At 33.6% G+C, this 20,505-nt stretch overlaps 1 protein-coding gene across 1 annotated transcript; it reads right to left on the bottom strand.

Annotated features, from left to right (window-relative positions):
- Window positions 1–8,196: 8,196 nt before the first annotated feature.
- LOC119672533 (26S proteasome regulatory subunit 6B) lies at window positions 8,197–9,791 on the bottom strand. The gene is made up of 4 exons (XM_038083603.1): window positions 9,674–9,791; window positions 9,540–9,623; window positions 8,942–9,389; window positions 8,197–8,889 (listed from the first exon to the last, which is right to left on the bottom strand). The coding sequence occupies exons 1-4, from the start codon at window positions 9,695–9,697 to the stop codon at window positions 8,216–8,218; spliced, it is 1,230 nt and encodes a 409-aa protein (XP_037939531.1). The 5' UTR covers window positions 9,698–9,791; the 3' UTR covers window positions 8,197–8,215.
- Between the last annotated feature and the right edge of the window lie 10,714 nt (window positions 9,792–20,505).

The following is a 20,505-nucleotide window of genomic DNA, read 5'->3' as shown; positions in this document are numbered from 1 at the left end:
TATTATAATAAAAAAAAGACTTAAACATTTTGTTTAAGAAGACTTCAGCAAAGATTATCTACAATCGACAGCTATCCGATTTGATGAATATGGAGAAAATATCGTAATAGCTGCAATATATTGTCCACCCAATCACAATATAGAAGTCCAAGACTTCCAAAACTTTTTTAAAACACTCGGTTCTAAATTTCTGGTCGCAGGCGATTTTAATGCGAAGCACACATTCTGGGGTTCAAGGCTAATAACGCCAAGAGGACGGAAACTTCTAGCAGTTGTGAAAAGTGAAGATCTCAATGTGATTTCAACTGGACACCCAACATACTGGCCTTCTGATGGACAAAAAGTCCCAGATCTTATCGACTTTGGTCTAAGCAAAAATATTAAACCATCAACAATCACCGCATTTCCATTAGTTGAACTGTCATCAGACCACTCACCAACAATAATAACAATGCAAAGTCAACAGAATAGAACTATCCAAACGCAATGTCTAACAAAACATATAAACTGGTTAAAATTTCGTAAATATGTTTCTTGTCATATACCTCAACATGCTTCGTTAAAGGTGAATAATGAAATTGATGCTTGTGTTAACCAATTTTCTGAAGTAATCTCAATGGGTGTTGAAGTAGCTTCTATAAGAATTGAAAAAAAAGAACCCAAAAAAATCGGTGTGACAAAAACAATAGAGGGATTATTACAACGAAAGAGAAACGCTAGAAGACTATGGCAACGGCACAGATCCCCAAAACATAAAGTTTTACTAGCTAAATGTACAAATGAACTCAAATATGCACTAGCGGAAAGACATCAAAAATCCCTAGACAATTTTCTATTCAATTTGGCACCTAATGAACAAACGGATTATTCACTTTGGAAGGCAACAAAGTACCTCAAACAGCCTATCCAGCATGAATCTCCTCTCAGACTAGAAAATGGTGACTGGGCACGAAGTGACTCAGAGAAAGGGGAAATATTTGTAAAACACTTGAAAAATGTATTTACTCCAAATAATGCTTCACAAAATACTTCTTTACCAATTACAAACCTATATCCTTCGAGCAGGCCCCTTATTTTTAAACTAGAAAATATCAATAAAATTATAAAAGATCTCAATGCGAAAAAGGCAGCAGGACCTGATAAAATCTCAGTTACAATGGTGAAACAATTACCACAATGTGCCATTATACATCTCAGGCATTTATTTAACGCTATCTTACGGACAGGATATTATCCCAAACTTTGGAAAATGTCACAAATAACAATGATACCTAAACCTGGAAAGGACAAAACCAAAGTAGAATCCTACAGACCAATTAGCGTCCTTCCAATATTATCAAAAATATTTGAAAAGCTACTAATAACAAAAATAATGCCAATACTCTCAGCTAACGAAATAATTCCGGAGCATCAATTCGGCTTCAGAGCTAAACACAGTACAACTGAACAAGTGCATCGTATTGTATCATTCGTAAGAAACTCATTTGAAAATAAACAATACTGCACTTCCATATTTATAGATGTAGCCCAAGCGTTTGATAAAGTATGGCACGAAGGCTTAATACATAAAATTACAACTCTCATGCCAGTTAACACTCACCTTTTGTTAAAAAACTACTTAAGCAGAAGAACTTTTATTTTAAAATATAAAGATTTTGTTTCAGAACCCTGTCCTATCAAAGCTGGAGTTCCACAAGGAAGTGTAATAGGTCCGCTATTATATCTGCTGTATACAAGTGATATGCCAACTTCGGAAAACACTTTAACTGCAACATTTGCTGACGATACAGCAATACTAAGTGCACACAAAAACCCCGCAATCGCACAACGCATGCTTCAAGAACATGTTCACCAACTTGAGAAATGGTTATCAGTATGGCGTATCAAAGTCAATGAACAAAAATGTACCCATGTAACATTTGCTCTAAGACCAGGAAACTGTCCCAATATTACAATAAATGAGCAAAAAGTACCTTCAAGCGACAATGTAAAATATTTAGGGATACATCTAGACAGACGTTTAACTTGGAACAAACACATAGAGGCTAAAAAGACACAAATAAATATAAAATTAAGTTCATTGCATTGGCTTATGGGCACGTCATCTAAGCTACCACTTGAATACAAAATTTTGCTATACAAGTCGATAATAAAACCAATATGGAATTACGGAATTCAACTGTGGGGAACAGCGATGCCATCAAATATTGAAAAACTGCAAAGGCTGCAATCTAAAACCCTAAGAATGATAACAGGTGCACCGTGGTTTCTGAAAAATGCTAACCTTCATAGAGATTTGAGCGTGCCAACAGTAACAGAAGAAGCTGCTCGATGTAGCCGTCAGCATCTCTTAAAGTTAGAAGACCATCCTAACCAATTAGCTTACATGCTGCTACTGAACAAAGGCCACAGACGTCTAAAAAAGAAGGACACCATTAACATCTGTTAACCTTCAAAATTTTTATTTCATTTAAAATATTATAAATTTTCTTTAATTGAACTGAATGTGATTTCTTGAATTAAATTTAATCTCAATTTTAATTTTAATATTAATTTTCAATTTTTTTTTATTAAATAAATTAATGTCTTAATAATTTTTTCCAAATCAATGGCTTAGGAAAAAAAAATAAATTTAGTTTTAAGATTTGATCACTTATTGTTAGTTTCCAAATTGAAAGATTCAATAAATAACGTATGAAAAAAAAAAAAAAAAAAAAGTTATCTAATAACTAGTTGCTTTATGTCTTGTTTTGTTTTGTTTATTGTTCTTTAATACCATATATAATAAAACAATTTATAATAAACAAAAAAAACAAAAAAAAAATTTTAGATATATTTACTTAATTTTGCATATACTTACAGTTAGTTTATGTTAAATTCACAAATTATATTTTATTTATATTTTTAGTTTCACAAATTATATTTTATTTATATTTTTATAAAAAGAGGTTTTCGAACAGAAATGAAACAACAACAAAAATTTCTTTTTTTAAATTATTTTAATTAATTGAATTTTTGGCTGACCATACAGCTATTTCGAGTATTGCCAAATATCCATCATCAGTGGTCTTGAAAATAATTCTTTTATTTAATTATTCGTAAATAATTATTTTTGAGACTGCAAGTACCAGGAATCGAACTCGGGGCCTGCCAGATATGAAGCTCAGAATCAGCGCACCTTAACCAACTGATCTAAAGCCGTAGTTTTCAAAACCTCCTCTCTTTTATATATATATATATGTCTATTAAATTATTATGGATTGTATAGATATATCTATAATATTATTATTTTGTTATTTATTACGTCTTTTAATTGGGTCCTGTCTTCGTATTAGTGTCTCGTTGGGCGCCATTTGTTGTGTCCGGTCTTCGGTGGGCGAAGTAACACTGCAGTGAACGTGGAGCGGTGACATGGTGGCCAGCCCGGTATGCTCGCCGGTTTTGGGGGTGATTCTTCTCACGCTCAGGAACAATCGCGGATATCAACAAAAATTCATGTCACCTGTTTGCTGTGGAAGAAAACCATTTTTGTGAGGAACCTACATCTAACACAATCACAATATAGCCATTGCCTGATTGAGTTCGCTATATTGCAGCAACTTGAAACGTCCTCGTCTGTTTTGTCTGTAACATCTTTCACGCTACATTCACTCGATCACTCTTCAACTTATATGCATTCTATTTTTCCCTAGCACTTCCACCACCGCCAAATAACTAAACCCTAATCCTGCATATTATTTGAGTTTTCCATCAAAAAAAATTTTTTTCTTTTTTTTTTTTTTTATAATTTTTATTTCCTTTTTTTTTCTTTTTATTTTTTTTTTTTTTTTTATTCAACAAAAGTCATGACCATAATGATCTTAGTAATCTTAAACCTAACTAAAACTAACGTCACCCACGCTGCTGTTGACCTAGCTGAAACTTATGAATAATAAAAAAAATATATGTATATGTATTTTTATATATTTAGGACTCTTTAATATAAAAAAATTAAAAAATTTTTTTTTTTCTTTTCTCTCTTTTTTTTCGTTACTCTTATTTTTTTTTTCTTTCGTATATATATCGTATGCAATTTTTAAGACAATATTTAGTAATTAATATATTTCAGCTTTCAGGGCAATCTTTTTAACATCCAAATTTAATTCCTGATTTTAATTTTCTTTTTTTTTTTATATACATATACCATATGCAATTCTTAAGATAATATTTAGTAATTAATACAATTCAACTTTCAGGGTAATCTTTTTAACATCCAAATTTAATTCCTAATTTTAATTTTCTTTTTTTTTTTATATACATATACCATATGCAATTCTTAAGATAATATTTAGTAATTAATACAATTCAACTTTCAGGGTAATCTTTTTAACATCCAAATTTAATTCCTAATTTTAATTTTCCTTTTTTTTTTTTATATACATATACCATATGCAATTCTTAAGATAATATTTAGTAATTAATACAATTCAACTTTCAGGGTAATTTTTTTAACATCCAAATTTAATTCCTAATTTTAATTAATTCATCACAATTATATGTTAGTGAAAAATAAAAATATGCAATGGAATATATCTAATAAAAAAAAATATATAAAAAAATAAAAAAAAATATATAAATGCAGACACGTGTGTTTCAGTATAAGATAGATTTTTTTCTAGTGCAGGAATACCTGTACACCGTTGTGCCTTAACGGTGTGTATTGATCCCGTTGAATCCTTCCAACAAAAGTGAATTTTGTTACCGGTCCAATATCCTTATGGTCATGTCTTCTAGTTTAACTATTTAGCACTTCACTAACCGCTATATCCCCAATATAGGTATTAATATTTCGCCACAAAACAGCTTTATCAATTTATTTCGGCTTCTTTGGGTGTTTTCATTTAGAAGAACCCCAAATTTTTATTTATTGTGTTATAATTGTTGATCACTAATGAGTTTTATGTATCATTTCAAAATTTACAATCATTCTTCTGTTGTACTTGTTTTAAATTTTCAATTGTGAACATCCAAGGAATGTTAATTCAATTACAAATCAATAATGATTTTATGATACACGGTGTGTAAATACATAAAAGTTTCAAAATTTACTTCTATAATTTCTTAATAGAATGTTTTTTCTCTGACTCCTTCTTCATAACTTTAGCGATAGCCATTTCGAAATCTTCGTGAGTAACATGCACGATGCTCACGCAATGCGTACATACCAGCTTCTATACAAATGCCTTTAACTTTTGCACTACAAGCTCCCGGTATAAGTTAAGCTATTTTACACAAATTAATGCGGCCAGTCAAGTTAATTTTACGCAAATGATTTTTGAGAATATCTAAACCAGTTTCATTTGGTGAGGGAATTGCAATTTTTTTTATGATCGAATTATCCTTTTTCGCAACAGCTCTAAATATATCGGAAGAATATCCACTTTTGCATAAGAGCCCGCGCTAAATAGTTAAATTGATAATTTATGTTACTTACTGAAATTATTTTATAATTACCTTTGGATGTTCTTCTTAGAATTTCGTAATCAATATGTTGCGACGATTATTTAATTCAATTAATTTGGAAAATTGCATAAATAAATGCTTTATCAATTTACACTTCTCCACTTTTGCAAAATATGTAAACAAAATCCTGAAATCAAAACATATTCACAGCTGAAATAAGCATAGCAATTCTAAATACTTCCAGGGAACAAAACTCCCAATTCACACAGCAGTTTTGGGAACAACAACAGTTTCAAATTTTTGTTGAATTTTGGCAACCATGGCACTTTTTAATGACGAAAAATGCAAAAATGAGCAAGACAAAGAAAAGAATTGCGTGTCATATGTTGATTTAAATGTAAAAATCGCAATATTTGTCTGGTGCACAAATTATCAAAAATAAATATACAGGCCTATTCTGAATACTCCCAGGGAACAAAACTCCCTATTCCCACGCTGTTCCCAAACACACAACTCCCTTATTCTGAATTGCTTGGGAGACAGCAGTTTTGGGAACAACAACAGTTTCAAATTTGTTTTGTTAAATTTTGGCAACCATACTACTTTTTAATGACGAAAAGTGCGAAAATGAGCAAAACAAAGAAAAGAATTGCGTATCATATGTTGATTTAAATGTAAAAATCGCATTTTTTGTTTGCTGCACAAATTATCGGAAATAAATATAATTTATTTTATGAGTAAATAATAAATAATAAAAAACTTTTATTTTAATGAGTAAAATAAATATATAAAAAGAATTGTGCATGAGCAAAATAAACGAGGATTGTGCAGTTGTTAATGATTATTTAAAAAAATATTTTAAAAAAGTTTTCAAAAATGCATCCAATTGCATTTCGAGTTTTAGCGGAGGATTTGGCTCAAGAACAGGAGCAAGAAATTTTGCAACAGAGGATCAATCGCAAAAACTTACATGTTAAATTGAATTTTTTTCTAAATTTTTAACTCTTTTTTTAATTAATTAATAAACAACCTTACGTTATGATATCAATTCTTCAATGTCTTTATTTTCAAACATTCACTTCTTTTATACAAAATTGGCGTAAATTATAATTTACTTTTTTTATATAATTAGGATAGAAATGTCCTTCATGCTTCAATTAATGAACTAATAATAGTTTATGATTGTGCAGATGTTACAATAAAAAAGAAGCAATGTTTTACCTGCATATAATTGCAAAAGTTTATTTTAACTTATTCTAGGAATCCAATTAATTTCAGAATTTGGTTTCCTTTCATTTTTCTATTGTTTTAAAAACAATAGTTAACACTTTAATTAGTGGAAAAAACCCGTGTGAATAAAATAAATAAACAAAAATTTAAATATTTCAAATTTGTTATCCTTTTATTAAAATAATAATTTTAATAAAATGTATGAAATGAAAATTTTGTTATATTAAATTTATTAAAATAATTTTATTAATATATATGCGGAAAACTAATCAACTCTTGTGGATAAAATAAAAAAATAAAACTTTGAAAATATTAAATTTATTGTAATAATTTTATTATAATAATAATTTTATTAAAATATATTCAAATATCTGATCATTTTCAGTTACTTTTATATTAAATTAAACCATTTTTAATATTTTTTAACTTCTCTCCCCAAAAATTTGTTTGGGAAAGAATTTGTGCAAAATTGGGAAAAACCTCCCATTCCCATGCGATTCAGAATAGCAAAATTGGGAACAGGAAACAAACTCCTATTCCCATGCGATTCAATAAAAGGAAGCAATGTTTCACCTGCGCACAATTGCAAAAGTTTATATTAACTTATTTTATGAATCACATTCATTTCAGAATTTGAGTTTCTTTCATTATCTATTGTTTTAAATAACAATAGTTAATGCTTTAATTTGTGGAAAAAAACTCTAGGGGATAAAATAAATAAATAAAAATTTAAATATATTAAATTTATTATAATACTTTAATAAAAATAATAATTTTAATAAAATATATTAAATAAAAATATAGTTACATTTAATTTATAATAATTTTATTAAAACAAATTCGAAAAACTAATCAATCCGTGTGGATAAAATAAATAAATAAAACTTTGAAAATATTAAATTTATTATAAAAATAATTTTATTAAAATATATTCAAAAATCTGATCATTTTCAATTACTTTCATATTAAATTGAACTATTTTTAATACTTTTTTAACTTGTCTTCCCAACTTGCTTGGGAAAGAATTTGTGCAAAATTTGGAAAAAAAACTCCCATTCCCAAGAAATTCAGAATAGCAAAATTGGGAACAGGGAACAAAACTCCCATTCCCAAAAACTCCAAATTGCAAATTTGGGAGTAGGGAATAAACCACCATTCCCATGCGATTCAGAATAGGCCTGAAGCTGTCAAAATGTAACTCGCACCCTTTTTTGGGCTAAGTGGCTAAATGTGTGCAGTACAAAAAATCCCATTTGGTTTAGCATCAACTTAGCCTAACTCGCACACGTCCATAAAAGTGAAATATTTACAATATTCGAACATTTTATAGGTAACAACATATACATGAGACAAGAAACAAAAATCAATATACCACGGCCATCTTTCATATCAATTAATATCTGAACTAGTTTTTCCTAAAGACAATTTTTTTTATTGGTATTATTTTATAATTTGAAGTCATTAATTTTCAGAAATCATTCATTCAATGTTATAGGCAAACGAATAAATACATATAAATGAAAATTACTTGCATTTAGTAAATTTATTTGTAAAATTCGTGTTCTTGTTCATCCTTTTTAATATTATTTTTATAGCCTTTTTCAAAATCTTTCGTAAGCACAATATACCGATTTTCACGTACTGCATGCATACCCGCTTCCTGACATATGGCATTGATATCAGCACCTGAAATTTTATCAGGACGAGCAACAAATTCTTCTAGGTCAACGTCTTCACTCAAATTCATTTTAGAAGTAATAGTTGAAAATATTAAACGTTTTTGCCGTCTGTCTGGTAAGGGAAATTCAATTTTTCTATCAAGCCTACCAGGACGTAGTAGCGCTGGATCTAAAGTATCTGCACGATTTGTTGCCATGATTACTTTTACATTTGTAGTTTGATCAAAACCATCCATTTGATTAAGCAATTCCAATAGTATACGCTGTACTTCTCGGTCAGCTCCCGTCTGAGCATCAAAACGTTTTGTAGCAATTGCATCTATCTCATCAATAAAAATTATTGCAGGAGCATTTTCCTTTGCTAAACGAAAAACATCACGCACCATACGGGGACCCTCTCCTAAATATTTTTGAACAAATTCGGAGCCAACAACTCGAATAAATGATGCTGTTGTATGATGTGCAACTGCCTTCGCTAACATAGTTTTACCACAACCCGGGGGCCCGTACATAAGTACACCTCTTGGTGGGTCAATACCTTGGAAAAAATATTTACAATTATTTTTAAAAGCTTTAATTTCAATATATACCAATCTGTTTGTAAAGCTCAAAGTGTGTGAGCGGAAGTTCTACAGCTTCACGTATTTCCTGCTTTTGCATATCCATCCCACCAATATCAGCATAATTAACATCTGGCTTCTCATCAGGTTGTAACATAGAAATTGAACTATCTGCTTCAGGTGGAAGCACATCAACTAAAGCATTGCTGTGCTTATGCAATGCAACTGATGCTGAAGGTTTTAGTAATTCTCGATCAATAGTTGACAGAATGCGAACGTAATAATTAGACCCAGTAGTCGAACCTACTATGCCTGTATTTTGATCAACCGCTTCCAAAAACTGTCCAATAACCAATGGTACAGATTGAATCCGTTTAACCTCCTCTTGAGCGTGGAGATATTCCTTCTTAAGATTTCTTTGCTCATCCTTAATATACTCTTCTTGTACTTCCAAAAATTCTAAAGTTTTTTGCAATTTCTAATAGTAAAAATTTATCAAGTTTTAGTTTTTGAGTTTAAAAGGCATTTAGAAATTCGATATCTTATTACACAAAAATTTTTAATTGAAGTCCCTCATAAATGGTTAAAATACTTGTTAATATATGAAATAAAACATTTACTTCTATACCTTGTAGCGTACGTAAAGATCATCAACATCCAGCTCATCAAGGGAACTGTGGGCGTCTTTCAACTTGAATTCAAAAGATTCATCCTAAAATAAACTTGTTAAAAACACTTGCTTTTTAGTTACTTATTAATTACTTTATCTGGTACAATAATGTCCATGATTACTAAATAGCTTATTTCAAATATAAATACCACGTCTATTACAATGACTTTCTAAAATTTTGTCAATACAAAACTAATGACAAGCAAGTAAATGCATATTTATCGATAATAAATGGAAACTTATTATCGAAAAAGTTACCGCGTGTAATAATAATAATAACTTTAAAAAGAACTTAGTAAATACTCTGCGTTTATACAGAAAAAATTATCTGGATTCGTGCCTAGCATATACACAATCCGATAAACTAATAAGGATCTGATTTTATATTCTTGATACATGTTTTGAAACATTAACATCAAAATAGCATACTGTATGGACCATAATACAATCTATTACTGTTATTATAAACATGATATGTACATGTACGAAATTTTATATATATCATGTTTGCTCTAAAAATCATTATTTATATCTGATGTTTTATTTTATTCACATATACTCAAAAATCAGAATAAATGCCTTAAAGTGAGATAGTTTAAAAAAATTGTAGTGCATAACTTGCATGCAAATGATATTCAAATAAATAAAAATGATCAGTTTTTGCGCACTGTTGAATACGATATAATAATATAATTATCAAAATTTTCTTTGTGTTGATATGCACTGAATAGACTTTTGTCTGCATACTATGATAAAATCATTTGTATTAAATACTAAAAACAACTGTACTTTATTTTTTCCCATATGTATGTTTATACGGCCCACTTTTCAGTTGTTACTATATCATGGCAACACTTTAATTGAAAACTAATATGTTAATATCAAAATTAATATACAAACTAGTGTACTTTTGATTTAAATATATTTATACAGTTTGTCAACTTTGTGTTTGCAAAACGAAAAAATGTTGCAAATGTTTATTAAATGCCCAATAAAAACGATTTAATTTTGAAATAAAAAAAAAAAATTAAAAAGTTTTCAAATAAATTAAACATTTTCCTTCATATTAAGCTAAAAATTATTCAAATGTATCATTGGAACATTAAAATAATTCACAAAAATAAAAATAACACCAAATTTGTTGTGTCAACATAGTGTTTGCAATTTTGCAATTTCTTATTTTTAACGGGACAGAGTACCGTTAGATGTGTCTGGGTTTTTTTTTGTTTGTTACGATAATCTACAAAAACTGTTCAGTTTCTTTGTTACTTAATAAAGTAGAGTGTTTTAAGTGAAGGAATAATTAGAACGCACGTAATTAAATATGCCAGATAAAAGAACAAATTCAAATATTATTGAGTTAGTGTGTCATAATTACTACTTCGGTAAATCTGCTAAGAAATAAAGTCTAATGTTTAATATAAACAGAGCAGAAAATGAGGATTGTATTAGTTTAAAACCAGCAGGCCACCGTATTAAACCATTGTCTGATCGCCATATAAGAAGAGTATTGCAAATAATGATAAAAATCCTTAAATTTTCTTACGATCATTGACATTAGGTCTGGAGAAGCTATTTAATATTGTTGTTAGTCACAAGGCAATAAGAAAAGTTCTATTACAAAATATTTATTCTTCAAAAGTTGCACGTAATACACCGTTGTTACCTGTTCAAAAAATTGAAAAACGATTTCAGTTTGCTAGCACACGTTTATGATATGATTCAGAGTACTAAGATGATGTGATTTTCTGGGACGAAGTGAAAATCAAGCTTTATTATAATGCAGGACCCAAACAAACATGATAATAAAGCATAATATCCCAGAAAAACAGAACGAAATTGTTTTAATTTTCTTTGACATTGATGAAAACCTTAAAATGATGCAAAGGTAAAGTTAATAAAATAACTTCCAATGCTACTCTTAACCATTATATTATATTGAGCTTGGCAATGAAATTTGTACATCAAGCTTTGCTACAGATGACGATAATATTGAGCATTATTGCTTTGTATATATCTCATTATAGTGGATCTGATTTTAAGCTCAACGAAAAGTGATGATGAGGGTTCAGTAAATGAAATTGTTCATCAGCTTTCCACCAGCACTACTCCCCCCTTTAAGAGAAAATTAATCTACCTGACAAGTCTATAAACTGCGTCAATCTGCGGGATGACAGCTCTATCAGGTCCGTAAGAAAAGCAGCCCGAAGATTTTAAATCTTCTAGCCAAAGAAGGAAACAGACAAATGAAGTTGTTTACGATAATTGCTTATCCGCGGAGTCAGAACAAGGAGTGACTATATGCTAGTCCCAGTCTCATAGCATGTGTTCCTAATATGAAGTGACCTGCCTGCATCGATATCGTAATGATGAGCAAGTTACGCCTTTGTTGAAGTAGCGGACTGGTACGTTGCTTGCCCAGTTTGGACCAGGTCAATCTTGAGATCCGACAAAAGAATTCATGTGACCAATTTTGTTAATTTATGCTCAAACATTTTAGCTTGATTTTTGTGATTTATGGCATTCACAATTTGTTAAATATTTGGCAGTAGCACCTTCAGTAAGAACGAGTGTGCTATATCAATTTCGGACCAACGGCAGACAGCATTGAATCTAGGTGTTACTAATTTGGCTTGTTGTTTTATCACATGTTTTATCCACCCTACGAAAGAGCCCTTGTAGAGTGGAACGTAAAACGCCAGAGACTTGATGGCAACAATCTTTCTTATTTTATCGAACAGTTTAATGTAGCTTGCTTTTCCTGTTATTCGCCACCAATACTCATATAATATATGTATAACGGATCACTTTATTTTATTTTGATTTATATTCTACAGCGTTCATAATAACAGCGGAGCAAGTACAGAGTACACCTCAAGAAATTGAGGTGTTATTTATTTTATTATTATTTCTTAGAATTAAACACGATTTCTTAAAAATTGTTTTTTTTGATTAAGTTTACTATACTACAGTGTAATTAGTTAATAGTGAGCATTTATGGAAAGTGAAGCCATTGCGCTTGTGGTAATAACAACATTTTTTTTGAAGAGCGAAAAACAAAAGAAAAAAAATAGGATGTGGGCAAAGACATGGCTGCAAAAGGGAAAAAAATTTTCTCATGTGAAGCTTTTGAAGGAAATAGAAACTTTTTGTGTTGGAGTTTTAAAAAATTTTTTAATAATAGATATTAATAATTATATTGAACTGTTTTCTATGGTGCAACCTTTCATTATAAGACAAGAGAGACTATCCAAACAAGAGAGACTATTAGAGACTTTCCAGACCTTCCGATTTTTGACTTCGTGGGAACTCTTTAGGACTTGAAATTCCTGACTGTGATATCTCCATATAGTTTAAGTAACGTAGTTATTGAAACCTGAGATGAACGACATTGAAAGATAAATCAATTATAAACAGAAACATTTATTGTCTTAAGTAATCAATTTTTATTAAAATATACAAGCAAACAAATTTCAAAATATAATTAAAATATTTGCTGCCTTAAGCAAAATCTGTGTTAGAAAACAGTTTATGAAAGGAGTTGTAACCATTTTCCACCGAATTCTAGCGTATATTAATTGGCTGCGGTGTTCTCACAGTTTCTTGATAAACATTTTGTTGCTGTTGACCACACGGTTCTGATGACTCATTGATGGACTACTTGAAAAAAAATAGGCCTCTATTGAACTGATTGCCGGACTCGAAGTGTAGCTTGAGTATGGCGAAGTTGGCCTTGTCTCTGTACAAGTGGAACTCTGTATGGTGTTGCAGCATAGCTATATGTCAATAGTACTGTTGTTATCTGTGGAGAAATTCCATTATGTGTTACAGAATGTCCATATATGTCAGCATCGTCTTTTATAGCATTCTGACGTTGTACTTCGAGACACTATAGATGCTGTGCGATTTATTTTCCTTTTACGGGGCGGTTCATAAGAAGTCTGAAATGTAATTAACAGTTTAATATAAAAATAAAGAAACGAGTTTTTTGCACATCCGACACTTACCAAAATCGTTATATAAAGAGAAGTCTGTAGATTTCGTTATACACAAGCAGACATGTGTGCAGACGTGACAAATAGTTGAAAAGTTTTACACCTCTATTCTGAATCATTAACCGCTAGCACATGTCTTAAGCAATAAATATTGTAATTACTTACTTATTTGGCCATAACAATCCGTTACCGATTTTCAGCCAGACGCAGCATGTCTCCCCAGGCGCCTCTTCTGCTTGCGCGCCTTCTCCAGTCTCGTATATCAAGTCCAGTTAGTGCTCCCTCAACTTGATCACTCCACCGAAGACACGGCCTACCTCTACGTCTTCTTCCGCCAACTACTGCTTCAAACACCTTTTTAGCCGGAGCAACTTCATCCATTCTCACGACATGACCAAGCCAGCGAAGCCGCTGGATGTTAATGCGCTGAATTATATCAATGTCGTGATAAAACTCGAATAGCTCGTGGTTCATTCTAATGCGGTAGTCATCGTCAACTCGTAGTGGACCAAAGATCTTACGAAAAGCTTTTCTCTCGAACACTACCAGTGCTGTTTCATTATTCTGTGATAACGTCCATGCTTCTGCGCCATACAGAAGCACAGGGAGAATGAGCGACCTATAGAGCGTAAGCCTCGTTTGTCGAGAGAGAGCTCTACATCCCAGATTCGAGAGTATAGTCGCCAGCCACTAGCCCGGTGTCCGAGAGACGCACAGATCTACCACCAGCCGACATATACTTCGTTTTATTTCATTCGTCGCTAAACCCATTCTTGCAGATTCCTTTTCGATAGCAGCAAAAGCAGCTGTAACATCACGCTTGCTACGCCCAATGATGTCAATGTCGTCGGCGTAAGCAAGGAGCTCGACAACTTTGTAGAATATTGTTCCATTACAATGAACACCTGCCCTTCGCATGATCACTTCCATGACGAAATTGAAGAGGTCACATGATAAGGGATCACCTTGTCTGAAGTCTCGCAAGGTATCAAAAGGTTCAGAGAGACTTGATCCTACCTTGACGGAGCTACGGGTATTGCTCAGCGTCATTCTGCAAAGTCGAATTAATTTTGCAGGGATACCGAGCTCAGACATTGTGGCGTAAACGCGATCCCTAATGGAGCTATCGAAAGCTACTTTATAATCGACAAAAAGGTGATGAGTGTCGATGTTATGTTCGTGGGCTTTTGCCAGGATTTGTCGCAGTGTGAATATCTGATCAATGGTGGAGCGACCAGGTCGAAAGCCGCACTGATAAGGTCCAATCAGTGAGTTGGCATGTGGCTTCAACCTTTCACACAGTACAGTTGAAAGAACCTTGTACGCGACAGGTATTAGGCTAATCCCGCGATAGTTGGCGCAAATCGTCGGGTCACTTTTTTTCAAGACAGGAGAAAGGGTACTGAGATTCCAATCGCTGGGCATACTTTCATCTAACCATATTCTGCAGATAAGCTGGTGCACGCACCCTATCAGCATATCGCCGCCGGCCTTGAACAATTCAGCAGGTAGGCCATCTGCGCCTGCCTCTTTGTTGTTCTTAAGTCGCTGTATAGCAACACGCACTTCGTTATGGCCAGGTGGTGGAATTTCAACGTCTTTATTTTCGATTGGGAACACAGAGAGCATTTCTCCAAAGGTAGAGTTGATGTTATCATCACCAGATATTAGTTTGGAGAAATGCTTCTGAGCTGAGCGGCGAAGACTTAGGCTGTCTCTCGTGATCACAGCTTACCAACGTTTAGTTTTTTGTTAACATGGGAGCGTACATTGTTGGCGGTACTAACCCTCATGCGCACCTTAGCTGCGAGTCGATATTTGGACCACGAAATGAACGTATTTACAGCACATTTGAATCGTGCCTTGCGTCAATCACGAAGTGATCAATTTGGTTTCGTGTGGATTTATCGGGAGATAGCCACGTTGCCTTGTGAATATCACAATGTGGGAATCTGGTGCTACATACTTCCATATTTCGCGTCAAAGCGAAATCAATTAGCCTAAGACCGTTGTTGAAGGCTGATCCATGGAGGCTAAATTTTCCGACAGTTGGACCAAAGACTTCTTCTCTTTCGACCTTTGCACTCAAATCCCCGAGAACATTTTTAACGTCGTGTGTGTGACTGTGGTCATAAATTTCGTCGAGTCTCGCGTAGAAGGTATCTTTGGTTAGGTCGTCCTTTTCTTCTGTCGGCGCGTGAGCGCAAATTAAAGTGATGTTTAAATATTTTTGCCTTGATACAGAGAGTGGCAAGCCTTTCGTTCACCGGTGTGGATGGCTGGACTAATTTTGATAGTCTCTTGCTTATCACAAAACCGCATCCTAATTCACGCCTATTTGCATGGCAGCATGTATGTTATACTACACGCATACTACGCATCACAGTTTGCTCTTTTAGAGCAGCCCTGGATGACGGTGATGTCAACCTTACATTTATTGAGAGCTTCCGCCAGTTGGATAGAGGCACCTTTCCCATAGAGGATCGGGACATTCCAGGTTCATATCCGTAAATCATAGTCCTTTAAGCGTTTGCATTGATCGTCAACGTTAATCGGTTTCCAGTTCCGTGGCACTTTTGCCCCATTAGCAGCTGATTTTAAGTGACGGGTACCAAACCCTGTGCACAACAAATTTAATGTCCTGGGGATGAGACTCGCTGTACGCACTATTAGTTCATTACCCAGCGGGTGCCAGGTAACTATCCAGGGGTGCCACGAGGAGTCTTCCAACTTTTCAAGACTCAGTTTTTGGATAGATTGTAACTGGCAATGTTGAAGCTTTAAACTCAAGCAAGGTGACATGTGGCATTTGCACTACTAAGGAACTAGAAAAACCCATTTCTAAATTACGGGAATCAGAAGAAATTCTAAATTCAACTTCGAAACTTATAAAAGACGAATTGTGTTGTGAATAGCATTTTTTGCAACACAAAAAAAATGGCAGTTTTTTTTTGTGTGGCAGTTTTGTTGTGAAAGAACCATCCACTACAGGACCATCTATCAGTGTTACAAGAAACAAAATCCGTTCAAAATCCTAAGATAGAAAAAGATCAATATGTTTCATTTATGAGGGAATATGAAGAGTTGTGACACATGACAAAAATTAATGGTAGTGAAATAATATTTCTACAATATTCATCTCGCACCACGTCCAGACAACTCAACATCAAAACTGCGAGTTGTATTTGACGCATCAGTACACAAACTATCAGGGCCGTCACTAAATGACAATGTTTAGTGGTTCAAAAGTTCAAGGCGAATTGTTTTCGATTTTACTCAGATTTAGAACGCACATATATGTTCTAAAGACTGTTGTGGAAAAACTGTGCCGCCAAATATGGGTTAACAAAAAGATAAAAAGCTGCAACTCATCATGAGGCGAAAAAATCTTACAGAACCACTAAATTATTATCAGTTGAATGTCAAGGAATTTATTCATTTGGCATCACATCTTTTATAAGGGATTTCTATGTTGACGTAGGTCTCATTGGAGGTGATACAATTAACGAAGTGATGACAATTCAACAACAATTAATAACAATTCTAGGCAAGGCTGGAATGAAACTACAGAAATGGTGCCGAAACAACCCAAAGCTTTTACATCGAATCGCTCCAGACGATCAAGAAGTAAACCTCAATTTTGATTCCAAGGAAACATAATGAATGAAGACTTGGGGTCTTTTGTGGTTACCAAAGTCATATTCGTTCCGTATCAAAGCTAACATTCGAGAGCATAGTCACACACCAAAACAATCTAAAAGCTGCGATTTGACACACATACCTTTATGCCCCTTTGGGTCTTATTGGTCTAATCATAGTTACCGAGCTCTATGCTTTGTGATGCTCTGTAAAGCCTCAGAGAAGGCTTATGGTGCATCCGTGTATGTCAGAACAGTACAAAGGGATGAAACTATCAATCTTAATCTACTATGCTTCAGGTCCCGTGTGGCCCCCACAAAACCCTAAATTCCTCGACGAGAGTGGTGTGCAGCATTGCTAGCACCAGAACTCATGGCAAGAGTTAAATTTGATTTAGGCTATCAGGATAAAGCAACCTACTTTTGGACAGACTCACAAATTGTGCTTTCCTGGATAAATAATCATTTAGGCAAATTACTCGTTTATGTCGCCCAGCGAATTGTGAAAATCCTTCGTTTGACCATTTCATACCAACAGTGTAACGTCCCATCAAAACAAAATCCAGCAGATATCCTGTCAAGAAGGCCAAAACTTCGGGAATTTTCATCATGCTGCATGTGGTTATATGGTCAACTCCCTTCAAAAGGGAATTATTAATTAAAGACAACAGTATGGTGTTCGCTCTAACAACGCAACAACTTGCTGATGAGCAGCCGTGGGTCTACTTAATACATTAAAAAAATTTATTTACTTATGTCCAAAGGATTATTGGATATATACTGTTTAATCAAAAACGCACGAAAATCAAAAAGCTCGAGAGCAGAGATCATTCAGCTTTCACCGACGGAGCTTGACATCGCACTTAAGTTAATTATACGTCAAATCCCGGTTTCCGAATTTCCTGATCTAAACAAAATACTAATTAAGAATAGTTTTGTGCCAAAAACACACAATCTTGGTTCTCTAACTCCGTTCTTAGAAGAAGAAGCGGTAATACGTGATAGCGGACGGCTAAACTCCTCAACACAGCAATTTGATGCCATTCGTAAAATTATTTTACCAAGCAACGATCCACTAGTCAAGTTGTTGGTAGAAAATGTACAAAGGCGGTGCTGACACAAGTGAGGCAGCGTTCTTGGCCCCTCAAGGAATAACTTGAAACTGTCGTGATTGAAATTGAAGCAGTGTTGAACTCGCGATCCCTTATTCCTAACTTATCAAATGCGAACGATTTTAACGCAATCACTCCATGTCAATTATTTAGTTGGTGAAGAAATCACTTTAACCGTCGATGTGTATGCACGTGACCCTAAAGAAAAATTACTTAAGCGCTGGCAACTGGTATCAGAGCTACAACACAGTTTTTTGCAGCGCCGGACTAAGGAGAATCTAAGTGAATTACAATAACGCCACAAGCGGTAAAGTCCAATCAGTATTACACAAACCAATACGATGGTAATCCTCAAGAAAACCAATCTCCTAGTTCTGCAATGGTGTTTGGGACGAATCATCAGGGTTTATAAAGGTGAAGATGGTATGGTGAGAGTTTGTGACATTCAAACAAAGGGGGGAATATTTAAAAGACCGGTGCTGTCGCTGCTCGTAAGCATTCCATCATGTTGCATCAGAAAACCTGAATCATTAACTAATTGGACAACTGCAAAAAAACGGTCATGTCTGAACCCAGAGTTGCTGCTCACCATTATGACTATACATTTTGCCAATTGCTCCATGTAGTCCCATCAATATAACGCACTACATCAACAAACCTGGCATTTATTTTGAACAACTGAAACCAGTCAAACTCATGCCTGCCAATTGGAAAATTATTGTATACTTTGACCTTTCACCATATCAGCAATAAATGAGCAAGGCATTGGATAACACTGCATGAAAGGTCGTACTCAAATACTTTGATCAAATAACAGCGGAACTACAAATGAAACTTAATCTTTTCTCTATTAAAAAAGAATAGCAGGAGGAGCTATAGATATTGTTGGAAATTTTGCCAATTCATTTTTTGATTTTCTCCATTTAAACTACGCACCACAAATGTCTAGCACAATAAATGATCTTAAAAGGAATGATAAACACTTGAAACGACTCCTTAAAAACCAAACGTCACTCGATGATTCTACGATCAACATCTATAGGAAGATCTAATGATGAGTCAATAAACGATATCCACGTAACACAAAACATACTCATGCTATCGGTGCAGCCGTTCATGATGGTATCCAACCTGCAACGGGTCCTTTCATCAATTATGGGTGTACTAATCGACAGCCAACACGATAAAATAAATCCTCTTCTGCTGACTCCACAACAGCTTATTGAGCAAATAATGATGATTATGGTACATATTCCACCAAATCTACAACCACCTATCCACCACAATAATTTACTCGAAGTATACTGGCAAACGACCACGTCATTTTTTGCACTGACCTACCTCATATGGATCCAAAAGGGTTCCAGCTCTTATACCTCGTACCAATTGTGGCAGCTCTAAATAACATACTATCATTAGTAAAACTATCAACAAAATTGCTGGACATCATGCATTTCCACAAGTGACGAAAAGTTACTTTTTCCTAACATACAAGCACCGTTTCATGGATCATCAATCGTCAATAATGGTAAAATTGATTTATTCAACAGTCAAGCTTAAGAACCCAACTATATGGTATCAGCTGAATCATCCATATCAATGGATTTACGCAACCGAAAATACCACAAAATAAATGCGATGTGAAACGAAGAAGCATTTCAATTAACTTTAGTGGGCAGTGGCTTGACTAAATTACGACTTGAATGCATAATTAAAAAGGTCGTCAAAAAATGGTTACTTCAATGCAGGCCTCAAACACAAAATTTGACCAATCTGTAGGATGGATCAAACAATATGCCAGTAATGACATCAGCTTTAAACCATGGTCACTCACAATCCACGAGCTTGAACTTATTCAAAAAAAGCTAGCCCACATAAAGACTTCCAACCTTCCAACAGATGCTGTTAGCCTAGACACACATAATCTAATAACCACCCACGTTGCTTTAACATTGTTTGTATGCGTCACCATTGCAATAATATATGTATGGGGAAAGCAGAAGATCAGCTATCAAACACCTCCAACCCCGTCGCCACTACAACGCTAGACGGATATTACAAATATGTATTTATTTATATATTTATATATATATTATTGAATTCCACCCGTTCGCGATCACTGGATTCTGATAAGTAATATAAATAGTTAACTTAAGTTTAGTGTAACCATTTATTATCT

The sequence above is a fragment of the Teleopsis dalmanni genome, chromosome 1 (genome assembly GCF_002237135.1).
Source record: "Teleopsis dalmanni isolate 2A chromosome 1, ASM223713v2, whole genome shotgun sequence".
In the NCBI taxonomy this organism is placed as follows: Eukaryota; Metazoa; Arthropoda; class Insecta; order Diptera; family Diopsidae; genus Teleopsis; species Teleopsis dalmanni.
The sequence above is the reverse complement of the archived record's forward strand: the minus strand, read 5'-3'. Positions and strand labels throughout refer to the sequence as shown.